This window comes from Schistocerca cancellata, chromosome 6 (genome assembly GCF_023864275.1).
Source record: "Schistocerca cancellata isolate TAMUIC-IGC-003103 chromosome 6, iqSchCanc2.1, whole genome shotgun sequence".
Lineage (NCBI taxonomy): Eukaryota > Metazoa > Arthropoda > Insecta > Orthoptera > Acrididae > Schistocerca > Schistocerca cancellata.
The window spans coordinates 368,805,375-368,823,189 of NC_064631.1; the positions used below are offsets into that span (position 1 = coordinate 368,805,375).

At 40.1% G+C, this 17,815-nt stretch overlaps 1 protein-coding gene across 2 annotated transcripts in view; it reads left to right on the top strand.

The window, feature by feature from the left end:
* LOC126190824 (FERM domain-containing protein 5-like) overlaps nt 1-17,815 on the top strand; it is a 590,824-nt gene that overhangs the window by 551,959 nt on the left and 21,050 nt on the right. For both annotated transcript variants that reach the window (XM_049931394.1, XM_049931395.1), the window contains exon 9: nt 12,819-13,004. In XM_049931394.1, the coding sequence (XP_049787351.1) occupies nt 12,819-13,004 (186 nt within the window). The remainder of the gene's footprint in view (nt 1-12,818; nt 13,005-17,815) is intronic.

A 17,815-nucleotide genomic window follows, 5' to 3' on the forward strand; every position in this document is an offset into this window, starting at 1 on the left:
AAAGGGAAAGGCAAAGGCAAATGAAAAAGAAAAAAAAATGCATTTATTGGAACCTGGAATGTAAGATCATTATACAGGGCTGGGACCCTGAGGTCACTACTACAACAGCTCGGTAAAATGAAGGCAGGCATAACTGCACTACAGCAAATGAGATGGAATGGACATGGAGTGTTTGATATGGGAAGCTGGATAATTTTTTACCGTTGTCCAGAGAAAAACCACGAATTTGGTGCAGGGTTTGCAGTAAGACAAAACTTTAAACATATAGTGGGTGGATTTACTGGAATAACATCTAGAATCTCACAAATGAGATTGAAGACCCAATTCATTAACTATTCATTGACAAATGTATATGCACCAACAGAAGTAGCGGACGACCGGGATACAGATGCCTTCTATGAGAAAGAGGGAGCCTATGATGGATGCCCTGGGCATGATGTTAAAATAATTATTGGAGACCTCAATGCACAGACTGGGAAAGAAGATCATTACTGTCCAGCAACAAGAAAGCATAGCCTCCATGAATACACAAATGATAATGGACACAGAGATGTTCAGTTTGCACTATCACATAACAAGGCTGTATGTAGCATTAGGTTCCCACACAAAATGATGCATAATGCAACTTGGTGTAGCCCTGATCAGCATACCTTCAACCAATATTATCATGTAATAATCGACGGCAGGTATTTCTCAAACTTACTAGATGTACGTTCATACAGAGGAATTAATGTGGATTCAGACCACTACCTCGCAATTGCTAAACTAAGAGCTCGAATACCTAATGCAAGGAAAATGAAAGGAACATCTCGAAGAAAGTATGTGATATCAGAGTTAAAAAATGAAGAGATTGCTTAAAAACACTCTGAAAAGGTTACTGAGAATCTTGCACTATACATCCCTAGTGTAAATGATACTCTGGATCAGGCATGGAGTGCTTGCAATGCTGCAGTCATTAAAGCAGCAGAAGTAGTGCTAGAGAAAGATGGAAAACAACCAAGGAATCTGGTTTGATGATGACTGTAAGAGAATAAGTCACAAGGAAAACTTGGTTTATAGGAAAATGCTTCAGAAACCATTTACACATTTAGCAGTAAGAATTTATCAAGATAAAACGAAAGAAGAAAAGAAACTGCTTCGGAAGAAGAAAAGGGAATGAGAAAGAACACAGATTGAAGAATTGGAGACAGTTGGAAAAACAAATGAAATAGAGGGACCCTTTTGAATGTTGCAAAATCCTATAATTTAAAGGCTGAAGTAAAAGCTGCTACCCGAGTAACAGAAACTTGCCAAACAGCTCTAGATCAATTTCTAATCAACAAGAGCTTACACAACACTTCACTAAAAATTTTCAATACAGGGTTCAGTGACCATCTTGCTCACATACAAAGCATAAAAGTAAGAGGCAGTATTATTAACAACATGTCTTTAAAAACCTCATGTAGAAGTTATAATCAGGATAATGTAAACTACTTCAGCAGCTTATTACAGAAAGAAAAATGATCAGAAGTGTACAAAATGAACAATATAGATGAAAAATTCAACACCTTCATTGATACATTAACCCATTTTTTCAAATTCCATTCCCACTGAAAACTGTAACCACACGAGGGAAATCTAGAACAAACAGCTGGATCACAAGGGGATTAAGGGTTTCATGCCACAAGGAAAGACTGCTTCATGAAGTATGTAGCTCAAAAAATTCCTCAGCTGAAGTACGTGCATACTGTTAAAAATACTATAAAATATTAATAAAAGTAATAAAAGCAGCAAAAATAATGCCTAATGATGAATACATGTATAATTCAGCTAATAAATCAAAGGTTATGAGGAGTGTTACAAAAAAAGAATCTGAATAATACAGACAATCTTGCAAAAATATGAAATTCTCATAAAAAAGTAACAAACCCCTTAGAAACAGTCAACACATTTAACAATTTTTTCACTGGTGTTGCTGATAATATGTTACAATCAAACTTACATAAAAGCATCCAGGCATACAAATATAAAATAAGTGCCTGTAGAGGATCAATGTACATCAGTTCTGTTTCGCAAGATGAAGTAGCTAGAGCAATGAAAGGACTAAAAAATTCCAACTCTGCAGGCACTGATGGTATATGTGCAACAATATTAAAGAAGAGTGCAACAAACCTAACTGAAATACTCACACACTTATGTGACTCCTCATTTCAGGCAGGCACTTTCCCTGGTGTATTGAAAACATCAAAAGCTATTACAGTACATAAAAAGGTGAGAAAGATAATGTAAATAACTACAGACCCATTACAATTTCCTCCTGTATCTCTAAAGTATTAGAAAAAGTTATGTGTGACAAAGTTATGAAATTTATAAATAAAAACAACATCCTGTGTAATGAACAACATGGATTCAGAAATAAGAGATCAATGACAACGGGTATTTATAAGTGCATCAGTTCCATCCTAAACCTGGTGGACAAAAAACAGGAATCAGGAGGAGTATTTATTGACTTGTCAAAAGCTTTTGACATGTTTTTGCAACCATAACGAAGCGGTATCTGTTGAGAGGCCAGACAAACATGTGGTTCCTGAAGAGGGGCAGCAGCCTTTTCAGTAGTTGCAGGGGCAACAGTCTGACTGATTGACTGGTCTGGCTTTGCAACACTAACCAAAACGGCCTTGCTGTTCTGGTACTGCGAATGGTTGAAAGCAAGGGGAAACTACAGCCGTAATTTTTTCAGAGGGCATGCAGCTTTACTGTATGATTAAATGATGATGGCGTCCTCTTGGGTAAAATGTTCTGGAGGTAAAATAGTCCCCCATTCGGATCTCCGGGCCCGAACTACTCAAGAGGACATCATTATCAGGAGAAAGAAAACTGGTGTTCTACAGATCAGAGAGTGGAATGTCAAATCCCTTATTTGGGCAGGTAGGTTAGAAAATTTAAAAAGGGAAATGGATAGGCTAAAGTTAGATATAGTGGGAATTAGTGAGGTTCGGTGGCAGGAGGAACAAGACTTTTGGTCAGGTGAATTCAGGGTTATAAATACAAAATCAAATAGGGGTAATGCAGGAGTAGGTTTAATAAAGAATAAAAAAAATAGGAGTGTGGGTAAGCTACTACAAACAGCATAGTGAAAGCATTATTGTGGCCAAGATAGACACAAAGCCCACACCTACTACAGTAGTACAAGTTTATATGCCAACTAGCTCTGCAGATGATGAAGAAATTGATGAAATGTATGATGAGATAAAAGAAATTATTCAGGTAGTGAGGGAGATGAAAATTTAATAGTCATGGGTGAATGGAATTCGATAATAGGAAAAGGGAGAGAAGGAAACGTAGAGGATGAATATGGATTGGGGTTAAGAAATGAAAGAGGAAGCTGCCTGGTAGAATTTTGCACAGAACATAACGTAATCATAGCTAACACTTGGTTCAAGAATCATGAAAGAAGGTTGTATACATGGAAGAACCCTGGAGATACTAGAAGGTTTCAGATAGATTATATAATGGTTAGACAGAGATTTAGGAACCAGATTTTAAACTGTAAGACATTTCCAGGGGCAGATGTGGACTCTGACCACAATCTATTGGTTATGTACTGTAGATTAAAACTGAAGAAATTGCAAAAAGGTGGGAATTTAAGGAGATGGGACCTGGATAAACTGAAAGAACCAGAGGTTGTACAGAGTTTCAGGGAGAGCATAAGGGAACAATTGACAGGAATGGGGGAAAGAAATACAGTAGAAGAAGAATGGGTAGCTTTGAGGTATGAAATAGTGAAGGCAGCAGAGGATCAAGTAGGTAAAAAGATGACAGCTAGTAGAAATCCTTGGGTAACAGAAGAGATAATGGATTTAATTGATGAAAGGAGAAAATACAAAAATGCAGTAAGTGAAGCAGGCAAGAAGGAATACAAAAGTCTCAAAACTGAGATCGACAGGAAGTGCAAAATGGCTAAGCAGGGATAGCTAGAGGACAAATGTAATGATGTAGAGGCATGTATCACTAGGGGTAAGATAGATACTGCCTATAGGAAAATTAAAGTGACCTTTGGAGAAAAGAGAACCACTTGCATGAATATCAAGAGCTCAGATGGAAACCCAGTTCAAAGCAAAGAAGAGAAAGCAGAAAGGTGGAAGGAGTATATAGAGGGTCTATACAAGAGCGATGTAATTGAGGACAATATTATGGAAATGGAAGATGATGTAGATGAAGATGAAATGAGAGATATGGTGTTGCGTGAAGAGTTTGACAGAGCACTGAAAGACTTGAGTCAAAACAAGTCCCCGGGAGTAGACAACATTCCATTAGAACTACTGACAGCCTTGGGAGAACCAGTCCTGACAAAACTCTACCATCTGGTGAGCAAGAAATTTGAGACAGGCGAAATTCCCTCAGATTTCAAGAAGAATATAATAATTCCAATCCCAAAGAAAGCAGGTGTTGACAGATGTGAAAATTACCAAACTATCAGTTTAATAAGTCACAGCTGCAAAATACTAACACGAATTCTTTACAGATGAATCAAAAAACTGATAGAAGCCCACCTCGGGGAAGATTAGTTTGTATTCCGTAGAAATGTTGGAACACATGAGGCAATACTGATCTTAGAAGAAAGATTGAAGAAAGGCAAACCTACGTTTCCAGCATTTGTAGACTTAGAGAAAGCTTTTGACAATGTTGACTGGAGTACTCTTTTTCTAATTCTGAAGGTGGCAGGGGTAAAAGTCAGGGAGCGAAAGGCTATTTACAATTTGTTCAGAAAGCAGATGGCAGTTATAAGAGTCGAGGGACTTGAAAGGGAAGCAGTGGTTGGGCAGGGAGTGAGACAGGATTGTAGCCTCTCCCCGATGATATTCAATCTGTATATTGAGCAAGCAGTAAATGAAACAAAACAAAAGTTCAGAGTAGGTATTAAAATCCACAGAGAAGAAATAAAAACTTTGAGGTTCGCCAATGACATTGTAATTCTGACGAGACAGCAAAGGACCTGGAAGAGCAGCTGAACGGAATGGTCAGTGTCATGAAAGGAGGGTATAAGATGAACATCAACAAAAGCAAAACGAGGATAATGGAATGTAGTTGAATTAAGTCGGGTGATGCTGAGGGAATTAGATTAGGAAAGGAGACACTTAAAGTAGTAGATGAGTTTTGCTATTTGGGGAGCAAAATAACAGATTATGGTTGAAGTAGAGAGAATATAAAATGTAGACTGGCAATGGCAAGGAAAGCATTTCTGAAGAAGAAAAATTTGCTAACATCGAGTATAGATTTAAATGTCAGGAAGTCATTTCTGAAAGTATTTGTATGTAGTGTAGCCATGTATGGAAGGGAAACATGGATGATAAATAGTTTGGACAAGAAGAGAATAGAAACTTTCGAAATGTGGTGATTCAGAAGAATGCTGAAGATCAGATGGGTAGATCATATAACTAATGAGGAGGTATTGAATACAATTGTGAAGAAGAGGAGTTTGTGGCACAACTTGACTAGAAGACGGGATCGGTTGGTAGGACATTTTCTGAGGCATCAAGGGATCACCAATTTAGTTTTGTAGGGCAGCATGGAGGGTAAAAATCGTAGAGGCAGACCAAGAGATGAATACGCTAAGCAGATTCAGAAGGATGTAAGCTGCAAAGGTACTGGGAGATGAAGAAGCTTGCACAGGATAGAGTAGCATGGAGAGCTGCATCAAACCAGTCTCAGGACTGAAGACCACAACAAAAACAACATCAAAGCTTGAAAGATACGGTATTCGAGGTCTGTCCAACAACTGGATGAGTTTCTTCCTGACTACCGGTAATCATAAGCAGACAGTGTGCATCAAGCACACAAATATTTAACTAGAAACTGTATCCAAATACTTATCTGATTAACAAACTAAATGTGGTGTACCCCAAGGATCAGTAATGGGACCCCTTCTGTATATAAATGATCTAAACTTAAATGTTGATGCAGATAAAATAATCATATTTGTAGATGACACTAAAATTCTACTAAAAGGAGACATCAATGAACAGTTACAGCAGTCACTAAACATGACCAAGACAGCTTAGCAGCTGGGCCCTGAATGATCACACTAAAATTCCACAATGCTCCTAACAAGGACATGTTTATCCCATCGATTTCTGTCAATGACAAACTAGTTGGTAACAGCACTGAAACCAAATTTTTAGGACTTTGGCTGCATAGCAACGTCAAATGGAAATAAGCATATTGAATATCTCAATGCAGAATTGAGCAAAACATGTTACCTGGTTTACTCACTAAAATCACGCTGTAGTGAGGAAACAGTAATGAATGCATATCATGCCTGCTTTCATTCTCATCTTATGTGCTTCCCATTTCAAGTGAAAAATATGAATTAAGTGTGGGATTCTTCTAAGTGCAAAAACCAATAAGCAGAACAGGAGAGGATCATAAAAACAGCAACCATTATAAATAAATGCCATATGAAAATTCTGTTTTCCACCATTTGTACTGGTGCTGAGAAGATGGTACCTCGTTTACTGCATGTCTTTGTGGACTGCATTTTAGTGGGGAAAAAGAAGGCAAAAAAGAAAACTGAAAAGTCATTTAGATCTATATCCCATGCCTCTACTGCTGCAAAAAGAAATTTGACCAATTTACTAGCTGGTTTGGGATTCAGTGTAACTTTGCATGAAACTCAAGGTCTGGAGCTACCGATTGTCTGCTACATTGAAGGTCTAGCCAGATGTAACATTCTGTCAGTATACACTATACGATCAAAAGTAACCGGACACCTGACTGAAAATGGCTTACAAGTTTGTGGCGCCCTCCATCGGTAATGCTGGAATTCAATACAGTGTTGGTCCAACCTTAGCCTTGATGACAGCTTCCACTCTCACAAGCATACGTTCAGTCAGGTGCTGGAAGGTTTCCTGGGGAATGGCAGCCCATTCTTCACGGAGTGCTGCACTGAGGGGAGGTATCGATGTCCTTCAGTGAGACCTGGCACGAAGTCAGCGCTCCAAAACATCTCAAAGGTGTTCTATAGGATTCAGCTCAGGACTCTGTGCAGGCCAGTCTATTACAGGGATGTTACTGTATTGTAACCACTCTGCCACAGGCCATGCATTATGAACAGGTGCTCGATGTGTTGACATTCACCGGGCATTCTCCATACCCACACCCTACCACCTGACTGCCAAATTGTGTACTGTGATTCGTCACTCCACACAATGTTTTCCCACTGTTCAATTATCCAGTGTTTACACTTCTTGCACCAAGTGAGGCATCGTTTGGCATGTACCGGTGTGATGCATGGCTTATGAGCAGCTGCTCAACCATGAAATCCAAGTTTTCTCACCACCCGCCTGTCATAGTACTTGCAGTGGATCTTGATGCAGTTTGGAATTCCTGTGTAATGGTCTGGATGGATGTCTGCCTATTACACATTATGACCCTCTTCAACTGTTGGTGGTCTCTGTTAGTTAATAGCCGAGGTCGACCTGTATGCTTTTGTGCTGTACGAAACCCTTCACGTTTCCACTTCACTAGCACATTGGAAACAGTAGACCTAGGGATGTTTAGGAGTGTGGAAATCTTGCGTACAGACATATAACAAAAAACTTGCTTAATGACTGTAAATAAGTACCCAACTCAGTAAAGTGCAAATAACTCCACTGTAAAAACACTAACACAATAAAGTTATTTTGTCTGCTTACATAATAAAGGGGATTGGACAGAAAATGGTGGGAAGTGTACTGAAGAGTGATCACTGCTTGTGGTGGTAGAAGTGGTTTTCCCAGAAAAATGGTACAACTGATGAAGAATCAGTTTTCTGTCTAGCAGTGCAGAGATGTGGTCGGAGATTTACTTAGATTCTGCCACATGCGTTTCTAGCTTTAGTGTAATTAGCAACTAATATTTGTATTCTGTTTAGTACTAATGCATGTTGCAGAAAAAAAACACTGCTTGTTTAAGTCTGCACATTACATCACCACTGAGTTAGAAGGCAACACACTGTGGAAGATTGGTTTAACTGTGAACAGTCTTTAGTTGTTTCTCGTGATGTAATGTGATAGGGGTAGCGAAGGCTTGCCTGCTTGCCCTTCAGTATGCAGGTGTACAAAGGAGGGAATTCTTGGTCACATTCTGGCAGCCTGCTCTCCCCTATGGTAGTGAGACAAACATCTAATGTGTAAATCATTAAAAAAACTGAGGTTTGCTCAGTGATCAATGGAGAGACAGATAAAGTAAATTACTAGGAGAAATGAAACGGAGGAGGGTGGGGCCCACAGCCAGGTCAGTAGATGGAAGATAGGCCAAGGAAGTTATTTGCTGAAATCCACGAGATAAGCAAGGACTGAAAGGATGTCCTAATGAAAGGTTGGTAGAGAACACTGGAAACATTAAACAGCAACAGGAACACTTATCACTGGTGATCATAAAGCATGGAAAAACCTAGAAACTTGTATCCTACCTGAAGTCAGCTGATTGTTATTGTTTTTGTTGTTGCTTCTAATGGTGAAGCTAGCAATGATCAGGCAACAACATATATCTGCCATAGTATTTTTTGTGTTTCTCCCTTGACCTTTTTTTCTTTCTGTCAGTACTTGTTATATAAACATCCTGTCTTCATTATCTTAAGTTTGTTAAAAGGGGGTGAGTAAATGTAATTTGCTTAGTTTTAAGGAACTATTTTGTAAATATTATCACATTTTACGGATTGTAAGACACTACCAACTATAAGACGCACCTCAATTTTTAAGTAACTTTTTTTAAAAATAATATTTTTACCATTTTTATTATTATATTGCAAATAGAGACTAGTAAAGATTCATAGTTTATAAAAACAGACATTTAAAATCCCTGAAGTCCGTCATCTGAACTTTTTTCTTCTTCTTTGTTGTCCCCTTCATATATAAGACGGTCTTCACTGCCATCGAGAGCTTTCTTTATGCTACCCTTCTTCAAAGATTCAGCAATAATGTCTTCTCTCACTCTAGACCATAATTATTTTATCTACTGAGACATTTGTTTGATTGTAGGTCATTTTCAAGCTCCCTTCAGTGTGAATTCATGTTGGGTTTCGTCCATCTACATTTGTTCCATTCCTCTCTCATATACACTTTAAACCAGGGCCGGCCAGAAATTCTGCACACATACGGTGTTACTGCACATGTGCAACTTCCGGGTCACAGCATGCACGCCGCAGCCATCAGCGTTCATGTAGTGCATGTTTCTAAGCACAGATGTCGCTTTATCCACTTGCTGGGATACTCTGTACCGGCGCATTCTAGTGCTCTTTCTTCAGCTTGCAAGCCAACCATGGGAATGTATTTAGCGTATTAAACATTTAAAATACTGTCACAGTCTACTCATCGAGAAGTCTACTTTTACGTTAACAGTTTAACCCAGTAAGACAAGTAATACAGTTAACAAGCGTCGGTTTTTATTAAGGCAGCTTGACTGACGGCACGTAAATAAGCGTAATGCTTTTGATCTAGTATTTAAGAACGAGAGCACTTAGCGACTTCCAACGAACCTCATTTATGATTTCAAATAACATTAAACTAATGCAAAGTTTCCGATAACTAATTCTCGGTGCCCTCAGTTACACCCACATAATTTCTGTCTCACTGACCTCTGAACAGAATGATAACCGCAGACCTCTCGATGATCACCTGTTATTTCAATACCATTATTGCTATATCTTTAATCAGTTCCGTCTGAAATCTGCATAATAACCGACAATTAGATGAATGTTATTTTATCGACTTCAGCTGAGCGTAGCCCCTCACACATTAAAAAAAAAAAAAAAAAATGCTAAATGTAAGTATACATTGGAAAAATCGGTTTATTGACCACCTTTCCTGATAATAATGTAACATGGAGCAGAATGAGGCAATAATGAAAAGTTAGTAAACAATAATATTTAATTATGAAAGGAATAAATCCAAACACGTTTATCACTGGTCATGAGAAATGATAATCGAGTTGATGTGTCTCATCCATTTTATTAAGGACATTTAATTTTGGTTGCCGTTCTTCACTGTTGAGTACACTACACTCGTCTTTGTGATATGTATTGTAATGTCTTTCAATTGAAAACTTACACTGGCCGCCTATTATTCGGCGGCACAGCAAACACTGAGTTTTCACCAACGGCTACAAAAAAGAGTTGCAGTCCCCAGTCATTTTTAAACGACTGAGAACATAGATTTCCCGTCCTTTGCTTTTTCACGGTACCTGCCATTTCTCAGTACTTCTCTGTTAAGGTTACGGTTACCAGGGGTAAACGAGACTGGGTATGTTGCGCTCTTGCTTGTACCACATAAACAAGGAAGTGGAGCCGCCGCCGTTCATTTAGGACACATGTCTAATAACAGATGTCGCCGTCGCTCGCCGTCGCACACGTGCGCACATGTGCAGCACTTCCGCACATCTGCACACTGAGCAGCGTTTGGCCAGCCCTGCTTTAAACATTTTATTTATCGAGACATCAAGAGGTTGCAATTGTGAAGTAAGTCCTCACAAAATAACAGCAAGCTCTGTATCTCTTTGTCTTAATTTCTCTTTCAAAGAATTTTTCAAATGACTGCTAAACTTATCTAGCCCAAGAAGAGAACTCTTGTTCAATAAAGTACCCTTCCTTCTCTCCCACACCTGTTAATCCACAATTTCATACCAGATTCATACATCCAACCCTTGTCATGTACACTTGGCAGTGTTTCAGAAGGTTTTGGCATTGTTCTGCAGTTGAAAATGATCATTGGATTAAGTTTAGTACTGTCAGTACGACATGAAAGGACAATAGTGCAGTGCATTTTTTCATGTCCACTTGTTTTCATAGTTCCAGTTTTAGCACCTTTCATGGCAGCAGTTCTGTTACTCAGCACATCAAATGTCAGAGGAGTTTCATCCATATTCGCTACTTGGCTTAGTTCCACACTGATTTTTCTTTCAATGTTGAATACTAAAGCAATCGATAGATAATATTTTCTCTTCATACTGTTGTTGCATTTTGTCACCTTTTTTTAATTTTTTTTGGTTCGGATGCTAAGTTGATGATGCCTCATAAACTTGTAGCGCCAATCATCTCCATGCTTAAAGTCTTAAGTTCCACTGTAGCATTGGCTTATAAGCAGTTGATGGTGTCCTTGAATCGATTTTGATACACCATCTTCTGGTTTCAGCCATTTTGCATTCAGTCCTCTATTTGCACATTTTGTCTTCCTCATTTTTTTATTCAGTTCTTCTGCTTCCACGTTCTTCTGCATATGCTATTATTTTCAATTTGTAGCCTGCATCATATGAATACCATTTGTTTTCCATTACAAAACTAACTAACTACTAACAAAAATATTGTACTGTTACCAACAATGTACTTCAAGTTCAATGGCAATGTAGACTGCAGTGACACATCATACGCTACACATTTTGTGATCACGGGGTGGTAGGGAGACAGTATTAGCAAGCTTATGAATATCTTCAACTCATGTTCGTCACATCAGTGTGTTACTGCTGCTGATTGAGTTAAACATTGCCAGCTAGAGAGAGGTTTCCAGCATCGAACATAAGGCCATTTTTAAGACTAGTGGGAATTTTAAATCCAATGCTGGAAATTTTTATATTAATCTCAAGTATAAGACACACCTGAATTTCAGAGGCAATTTTTCAAAGAGAAAAATGTGTCTTACACGCCGCAAAATACAGTACATTGGAAATTGTTGTTTTATTCCATCAAAAATATTTTCATGTGAGAAGTAAAAATCCTGTTAAATGTCCAAACTCAAATGGTCATCTTTGAAATTGATCCCACTTCACGAAAACAGAGGTCTTTGTAAAAAATCCCATTTTTTCATCATAATGCTGTTAACTTCATCTACATATATATCCTATAAGGTACTGTAAAGTGCATGATAAAGGTACTTTGTACATAACAATACTTTGTCTTATTCCATTATGTAGGGAGTGAGGGAAAAAATGGTTATCTAGATGCCTCAAAGTCTCTCTTATTCTCAAGTGAGATGTACAATGTGAGCAGTGAATTATTTGTCCCACATCTGCTACTTTTTCGTATTGGCTTTACTGATCTGTTACGATTCAGCAAATATATATATTCATTCAGTGTGTACTGTCATGTCTATTTCATGAATTGCATATGTGAAAATTGACAAGTTGGGCAGTGGTTCAGAGTTCATATTGAACTGTAGTTTCCCCTATAACTGGACAGTCCAACAAATGTTGGACAAAAGTGAGGGTATACCACTTCCAAAAGGATCTTGCCTAATAAAGTGCTGGATTGTTCGAACCGAACCAATCTTGAGATCTGTGGAAACCTTTACTTGACTGTAGCATCTAGCATTTGTTTTCCATTACAGATCATAAACCATTTTCCAATGCAGTCGATAGGTGGAACATAAGTAAACTGCCAATTGGTTTAAAGTGTACCATGGGGAAGCATGGTGCTGATATCAGTAAGCTGGTTTTCAATCTTAGGGGAAGTTTGTTTCTTTAGAATATATTACCAAAAATAGGCAGGAAAAAAATGAGAATGTGGCAAATGAAATGAAACAGTATATACCAAATCCTGACTAAGAGGAATAACTAGAAACAATGGTGGAGGAAATACAGTGATGATAATCTTTGATTTTAGCTTGTTCAAGGGAAATTAGGAATTAAGATTTATATATAATACTTTGAAAAGGTTATATGAGAACATCAAATAATTATGGTAATTTTATAAGGGCAGATACATTTGCTTTTCATTACATGCTATAGTCTTTATTTCAGTGATATGCAAGTGAAAAGAGAAGACTACAGAAATAAATGTATGCTGATAATGACAACTTGTGTTTTTATAGGGTATGGAAGTCTCCCAAGAGCCAATCATTCTGCGCCAACCTCAGATGCACGACTGGATGCCAGCGGAAATATTTTGTGTGGATCTGATGTTCCACTTTCATCACCTTACTGCACAGACTCTGCACTGCCACTTCTTGAGACTGTTGCTGAAGATCAAGAAATAACAGGGAAGCATCGGTTACAAGGTGTTTACATTTAATTTTCATTTAAGATTATGGTGTCTTTTTTATACTGTACCATGTAAGTGAAATTTACAGAAGTATTACTCTTATAAATTTGTGTTATGTTTTACAATTGCTTTTCTTTTCCAGAACTGTCTAGATACATACTTAGCCTCTATTAATTGAAAACTGATTCAGAATTACTTCACAGGCAGATATCATGCTGTTTAGACCTTACGAACACTTGTAATTGTCATTGATATTCCCAGAGACCACAGCTCGTTTGCATCAATAATTTATGTCACTGATATAGTCCCACTAATTCATATACAAAATGAGTATTAACAGTTTTAAGACAGATGTAACTTCTGTTTACTGGCTGCTGAAACTGAAAAAAAAATGACAGCAAGACTGATTAACAAGCAAGTAACAACTAAAGAGTGTGATTCTTTAGTTTCTCACAGCGTATTTGTTGATCGAACAGTCCACAGGTGTACTGCCAGTTCATAGTGAGCTCAATATTCCAGCAATCAGACACATTGACAATATTAGGTGCGCTCATAAACTGAGCTCCTGACTGTGGCCAACTAGTACCCCTGCCCCTGTGAACCACTCCGTCCGCAGTCCATGCCTGCGGTCACGCATCAGCTTTGGCTGCAGTCCACCCCTGCAGCCAAGCATCAGTGTTGGCTGTCGTGGCAGAGGTGCTAGTGTCAGTGACTGTGATGGCATTAATCTCAGTTCTCTGTCCACCTTGGTCACAATATTGTTTTGTTTGATGAGAGTCATCTTAATTAAACTCAGTGGTGCTTCTCAAGCCTTGCTAAGATTATATCCACAATCTCAGTTGATGAGGTCGTCCCTGGTATGAATTTCTATGGCCTCTCTAATGATACTGTCCCAGTATTTGGAGGTCTGTGCCAAGATCCTGCTACATTCGTACTCCGTTGTGCGATTCTTGGACAAACAGTCCTCTGCGACCGCTGACTGACTTGTTGGGATACATTAGATGAGTGTGCCTCTGATGTTCTCTGCAATGGTCTTCCATGGTGAGACCTGTGTGTCCCCAGTATATGTTCTCCCACATTGACACGGAATCTGGTATTCGCTGGCCATCCGAAAACTGAGATCGTCTTTAACATTTCCCAATAATGCTCATATTGAGTGAGCAAAAGACAATTTTTACTCGGTGCTTCTCCAATATGCATCAGATTTTTACCGATAGTACACCACTGTACAGTAAAAGGCAGTGGCTGCCTCCTCCTCCATGGCTTCTTCCGTCACCACAGGTTACACTGTTGTAGTAGGGTAGAGAGCGTGTCTAATCTGTCATTCTGGGTACCCATTTTTTCAGAATATGTTCTGTGGAGATCCAGCTTCTGGGGCAGAGTCTTTCTGTACTGTTATTTTTAGTACCCCATTCCTCTGTGAAGGGTGCATGCAAATGGAGGCCAGTCTGCATTTTCTTCCAATACTCACTATGGCCCAAGATGCCATAAGCTCTTCTCTTGACCATGACGTTAAGGAATGGTAATCTTCATTCTGCTTCGGTCTCCATAGTGAATTTGAAGTTGGGATGTGTGGAGTTCATATGTCTAAGGAAGTCAAGGAGTTTGTCCCTTCATTGGGGCCAAATGATGAACATCTTATCCATGTAATGAAAAAAAAACACATGGGTTTTCATTTTGATGATGCCAGGGCTTCACTCTCAAACGACTCCACATACAAATTCACAACCACAGGAGAGAATGGGCTGCTTGTTGGACTCCTTCTGTTTGTCCAGAGTATTCTTCATTAAACAGAAAGTACTCTCATCAAATTAAGACCAATAAGCTCTAGTCACTCTCTTATAGGTACCCTAGTAAATAATGAATGACATCACAACTAATCAGGATATCTGAGACTTTCATCCTAAATTTGTTGAGGCATTTTACAAAATCCATGGAATTATGGATATAATGAGTGCAATACTAAGCCTTTATGTGGGTAAATGCACTCATCAAATCCACAATTCCGTGGATTTCGTAAAACACCTCGGATTTCGTAAAACACCTCGACAACCTCAGGGTGAAAGTCTCAGATATCATGGTGAGTTTTGACATCATTTCATTATTCATCATGGTACCGCTAAGAGAGTTACTAGAGCTTATTGGTCAGAAATTTGATGAGAACACCACTGACCTTTTTACACATTTCCTGACTTCTATGTATTTTCTGCTTAATGGAGAATACTATGAACAAACAAAAGAAGTTGCAATGGGCAGTCTACTCTCACCTGTGGTCATGAATTTGTATACGGAGTGGTTCAAGGATGAAGCCCTGGCATCATCCAAATGAAAACCCATGTATTTTTTCCTTTACGTAGATGACAAGATCATCATCTGGCCCCATGGAAGGGACAAACTCCTTGACTTCCTTACACATTTGAACTCCATAAATCCCAACATCGAATTCACTATGGAGACTGAAGCAGAAGGAAGATTACCATTCCTGGATGTCAAGGTCAAGAGAAGAGCTGATGGCACCCTGCGGCCACGGTGTGTATTGGAAGTAAATGCTCACTGACCTTCCTTTGCTTGGAGAGACTTGCCACCACCCTTCACAGAAGACTAGGGTACTTAAAACACTAGTGCAGCATTTCAGATGCAAAGAGTCTGCCCAAGGAACTGGAACACCTCAGAACTGTATTCCAAAAAAATGGGTATCCAGAATGGCAGATTAGGCACACTCTAGAGCCCCACCACAACAGTAGAACCTTTGGAGATGCAAGAAGCTACAAGGGAAGATGGAGCCACTGCCTTTATAACATACACAGGTGTACTATCGGGAAAAATCTTACGTATGTTGGAGAAGTACTAAGTAAAAACTGTCTTTCGCCTTGCCAATAAAACACAAGCATTATTGGGAAATGTCAGAGATGATCTCGGTTTGCAGAATGCCGGCATATACCAGATTCCATGTCAATGTGGGAAGATATATTTTGGGAACAGACAGTGTGCACTGTTTAAGATTGTCACTGAGAACACCAGAGACACACTTGGCTGATGTATCCTAATAAGTCAGCAGTCACAAAGCACTGTTTGTCTGAGAACCACACGATGAAGTATGAACGTACCACGATCTTGGCATACACTTCCAAATACTGGGATAGCACCATTAGAGAAGCCATAGAAATTCATACCAGGGATGATCTCACCAACCGAGATTGCGGCTATAATCTTAGCAAGGCTTGGGAAAAAGAACTGAGTTTAATTAAGAAGATTCTCAGCAAACAAAACCATCTAGTGACCACGGCAGACAGAGAACTTACATTAATGCCATCACCGATGCTGACGCAAGCATCTCCGTGACTGCTGCCGCTGATGCACGGCCACAGAAAGAGAAGTTCATGGTGGCAGGAGATATTAGTTGGCTGCGAGCCCTCAAGAACTCAGTTCATCAGTGCACCTGATGATGGCGACATGTCTGATCACCAAAATATTGTGCTCATTGGAAACTATGAACTGGCAGTACATCTGTGGGCTGTCCAATCAATTAAAGAATAGTTTTAAATTCCACTTGTCAAAACTATGAACATATATCTTCCCTCCTTGTCTTACGCTGTCAGTCCACTGACTGAGAATCTAAACTGGCTTGTCTGCTTGACTATTCCCTTTTATTTCTTTTCTCAAATTAAGGACTCTGTGTCTGTTAGTCATTTGATGTTTTGTAAGTTTTTTTTCCATTTTTACTATTAATATGATCCTGGTGTATGTCCTCCAAGTATGTGAATCTTGCTGATCATTTTGAATGGTTTAGAATTAGCTAGGTGTCTGCTTTTGATTATGCTGACCTTTTGATTTGCTGAAAGTACACTCCTGGAAATGGAAAAAAGAACACATTGACACCGGTGTGTCAGACCCACCATACTTGCTCCGGACACTGCGAGAGGGCTGTACAAGCAATGATCACACGCACGGCACAGCGGACACACCAGGAACCGCGGTGTTGGCTGTCGAATGGCGCTAGCTGCGCAGCATTTGTGCACCGCCGCCGTCAGTGTCAGCCAGTTTGCCGTGGCATACGGAGCTCCATCGCAGTCTTTAACACTGGTAGCATGCCGCGACAGCGTGGACGTGAACCGTATGTGCAGTTGACGGACTTTGAGCGAGGGCGTATAGTGGGCATGCGGGAGGCCGGGTGGACGTACCGCCGAATTGCTCAACACGTGGGGCGTGAGGTCTCCACAGTACATCGATGTTGTCGCCAGTGGTCGGCGGAAGGTGCACGTGCCCGTCGACCTGGGACCGGACCGCAGCGACGCACGGATGCACGCCAAGACCGTAGGATCCTACGCAGTGCCGTAGGGGACCGCACCGCCACTTCCCAGCAAATTAGGGACACTGTTGCTCCTGGGGTATCGGCGAGGACCATTCGCAACCGTCTCCATGAAGCTGGGCTACGGTCCCGCACACCGTTAGGCCGTCTTCTGTTCACGCCCCAACATCGTGCAGCCCGCCTCCAGTGGTGTCGCGACAGGCGTGAATGGAGGGACGAATGGAGACGTGTCGTCTTCAGCGATGAGTGTCGCTTCTGCCTTGGTGTCAATGATGGTCGTATGCGTGTTTGGCGCCGTGCAGGTGAGCGCCACAATCAGGACTGCATACGACCGAGGCACACAGGGCCAACACCCGGCATCATGGTGTGGGGAGCGATCTCCTACACTAGCCGTACACCACTGGTGATCGTCGAGGGGACACTGAATAGTGCACGGTACATCCAAACCATCATCGAACCCATCGTTCTACCATTCCTAGACCGGCAAGGGAACTTGCTGTTCCAACAGGACAATGCAC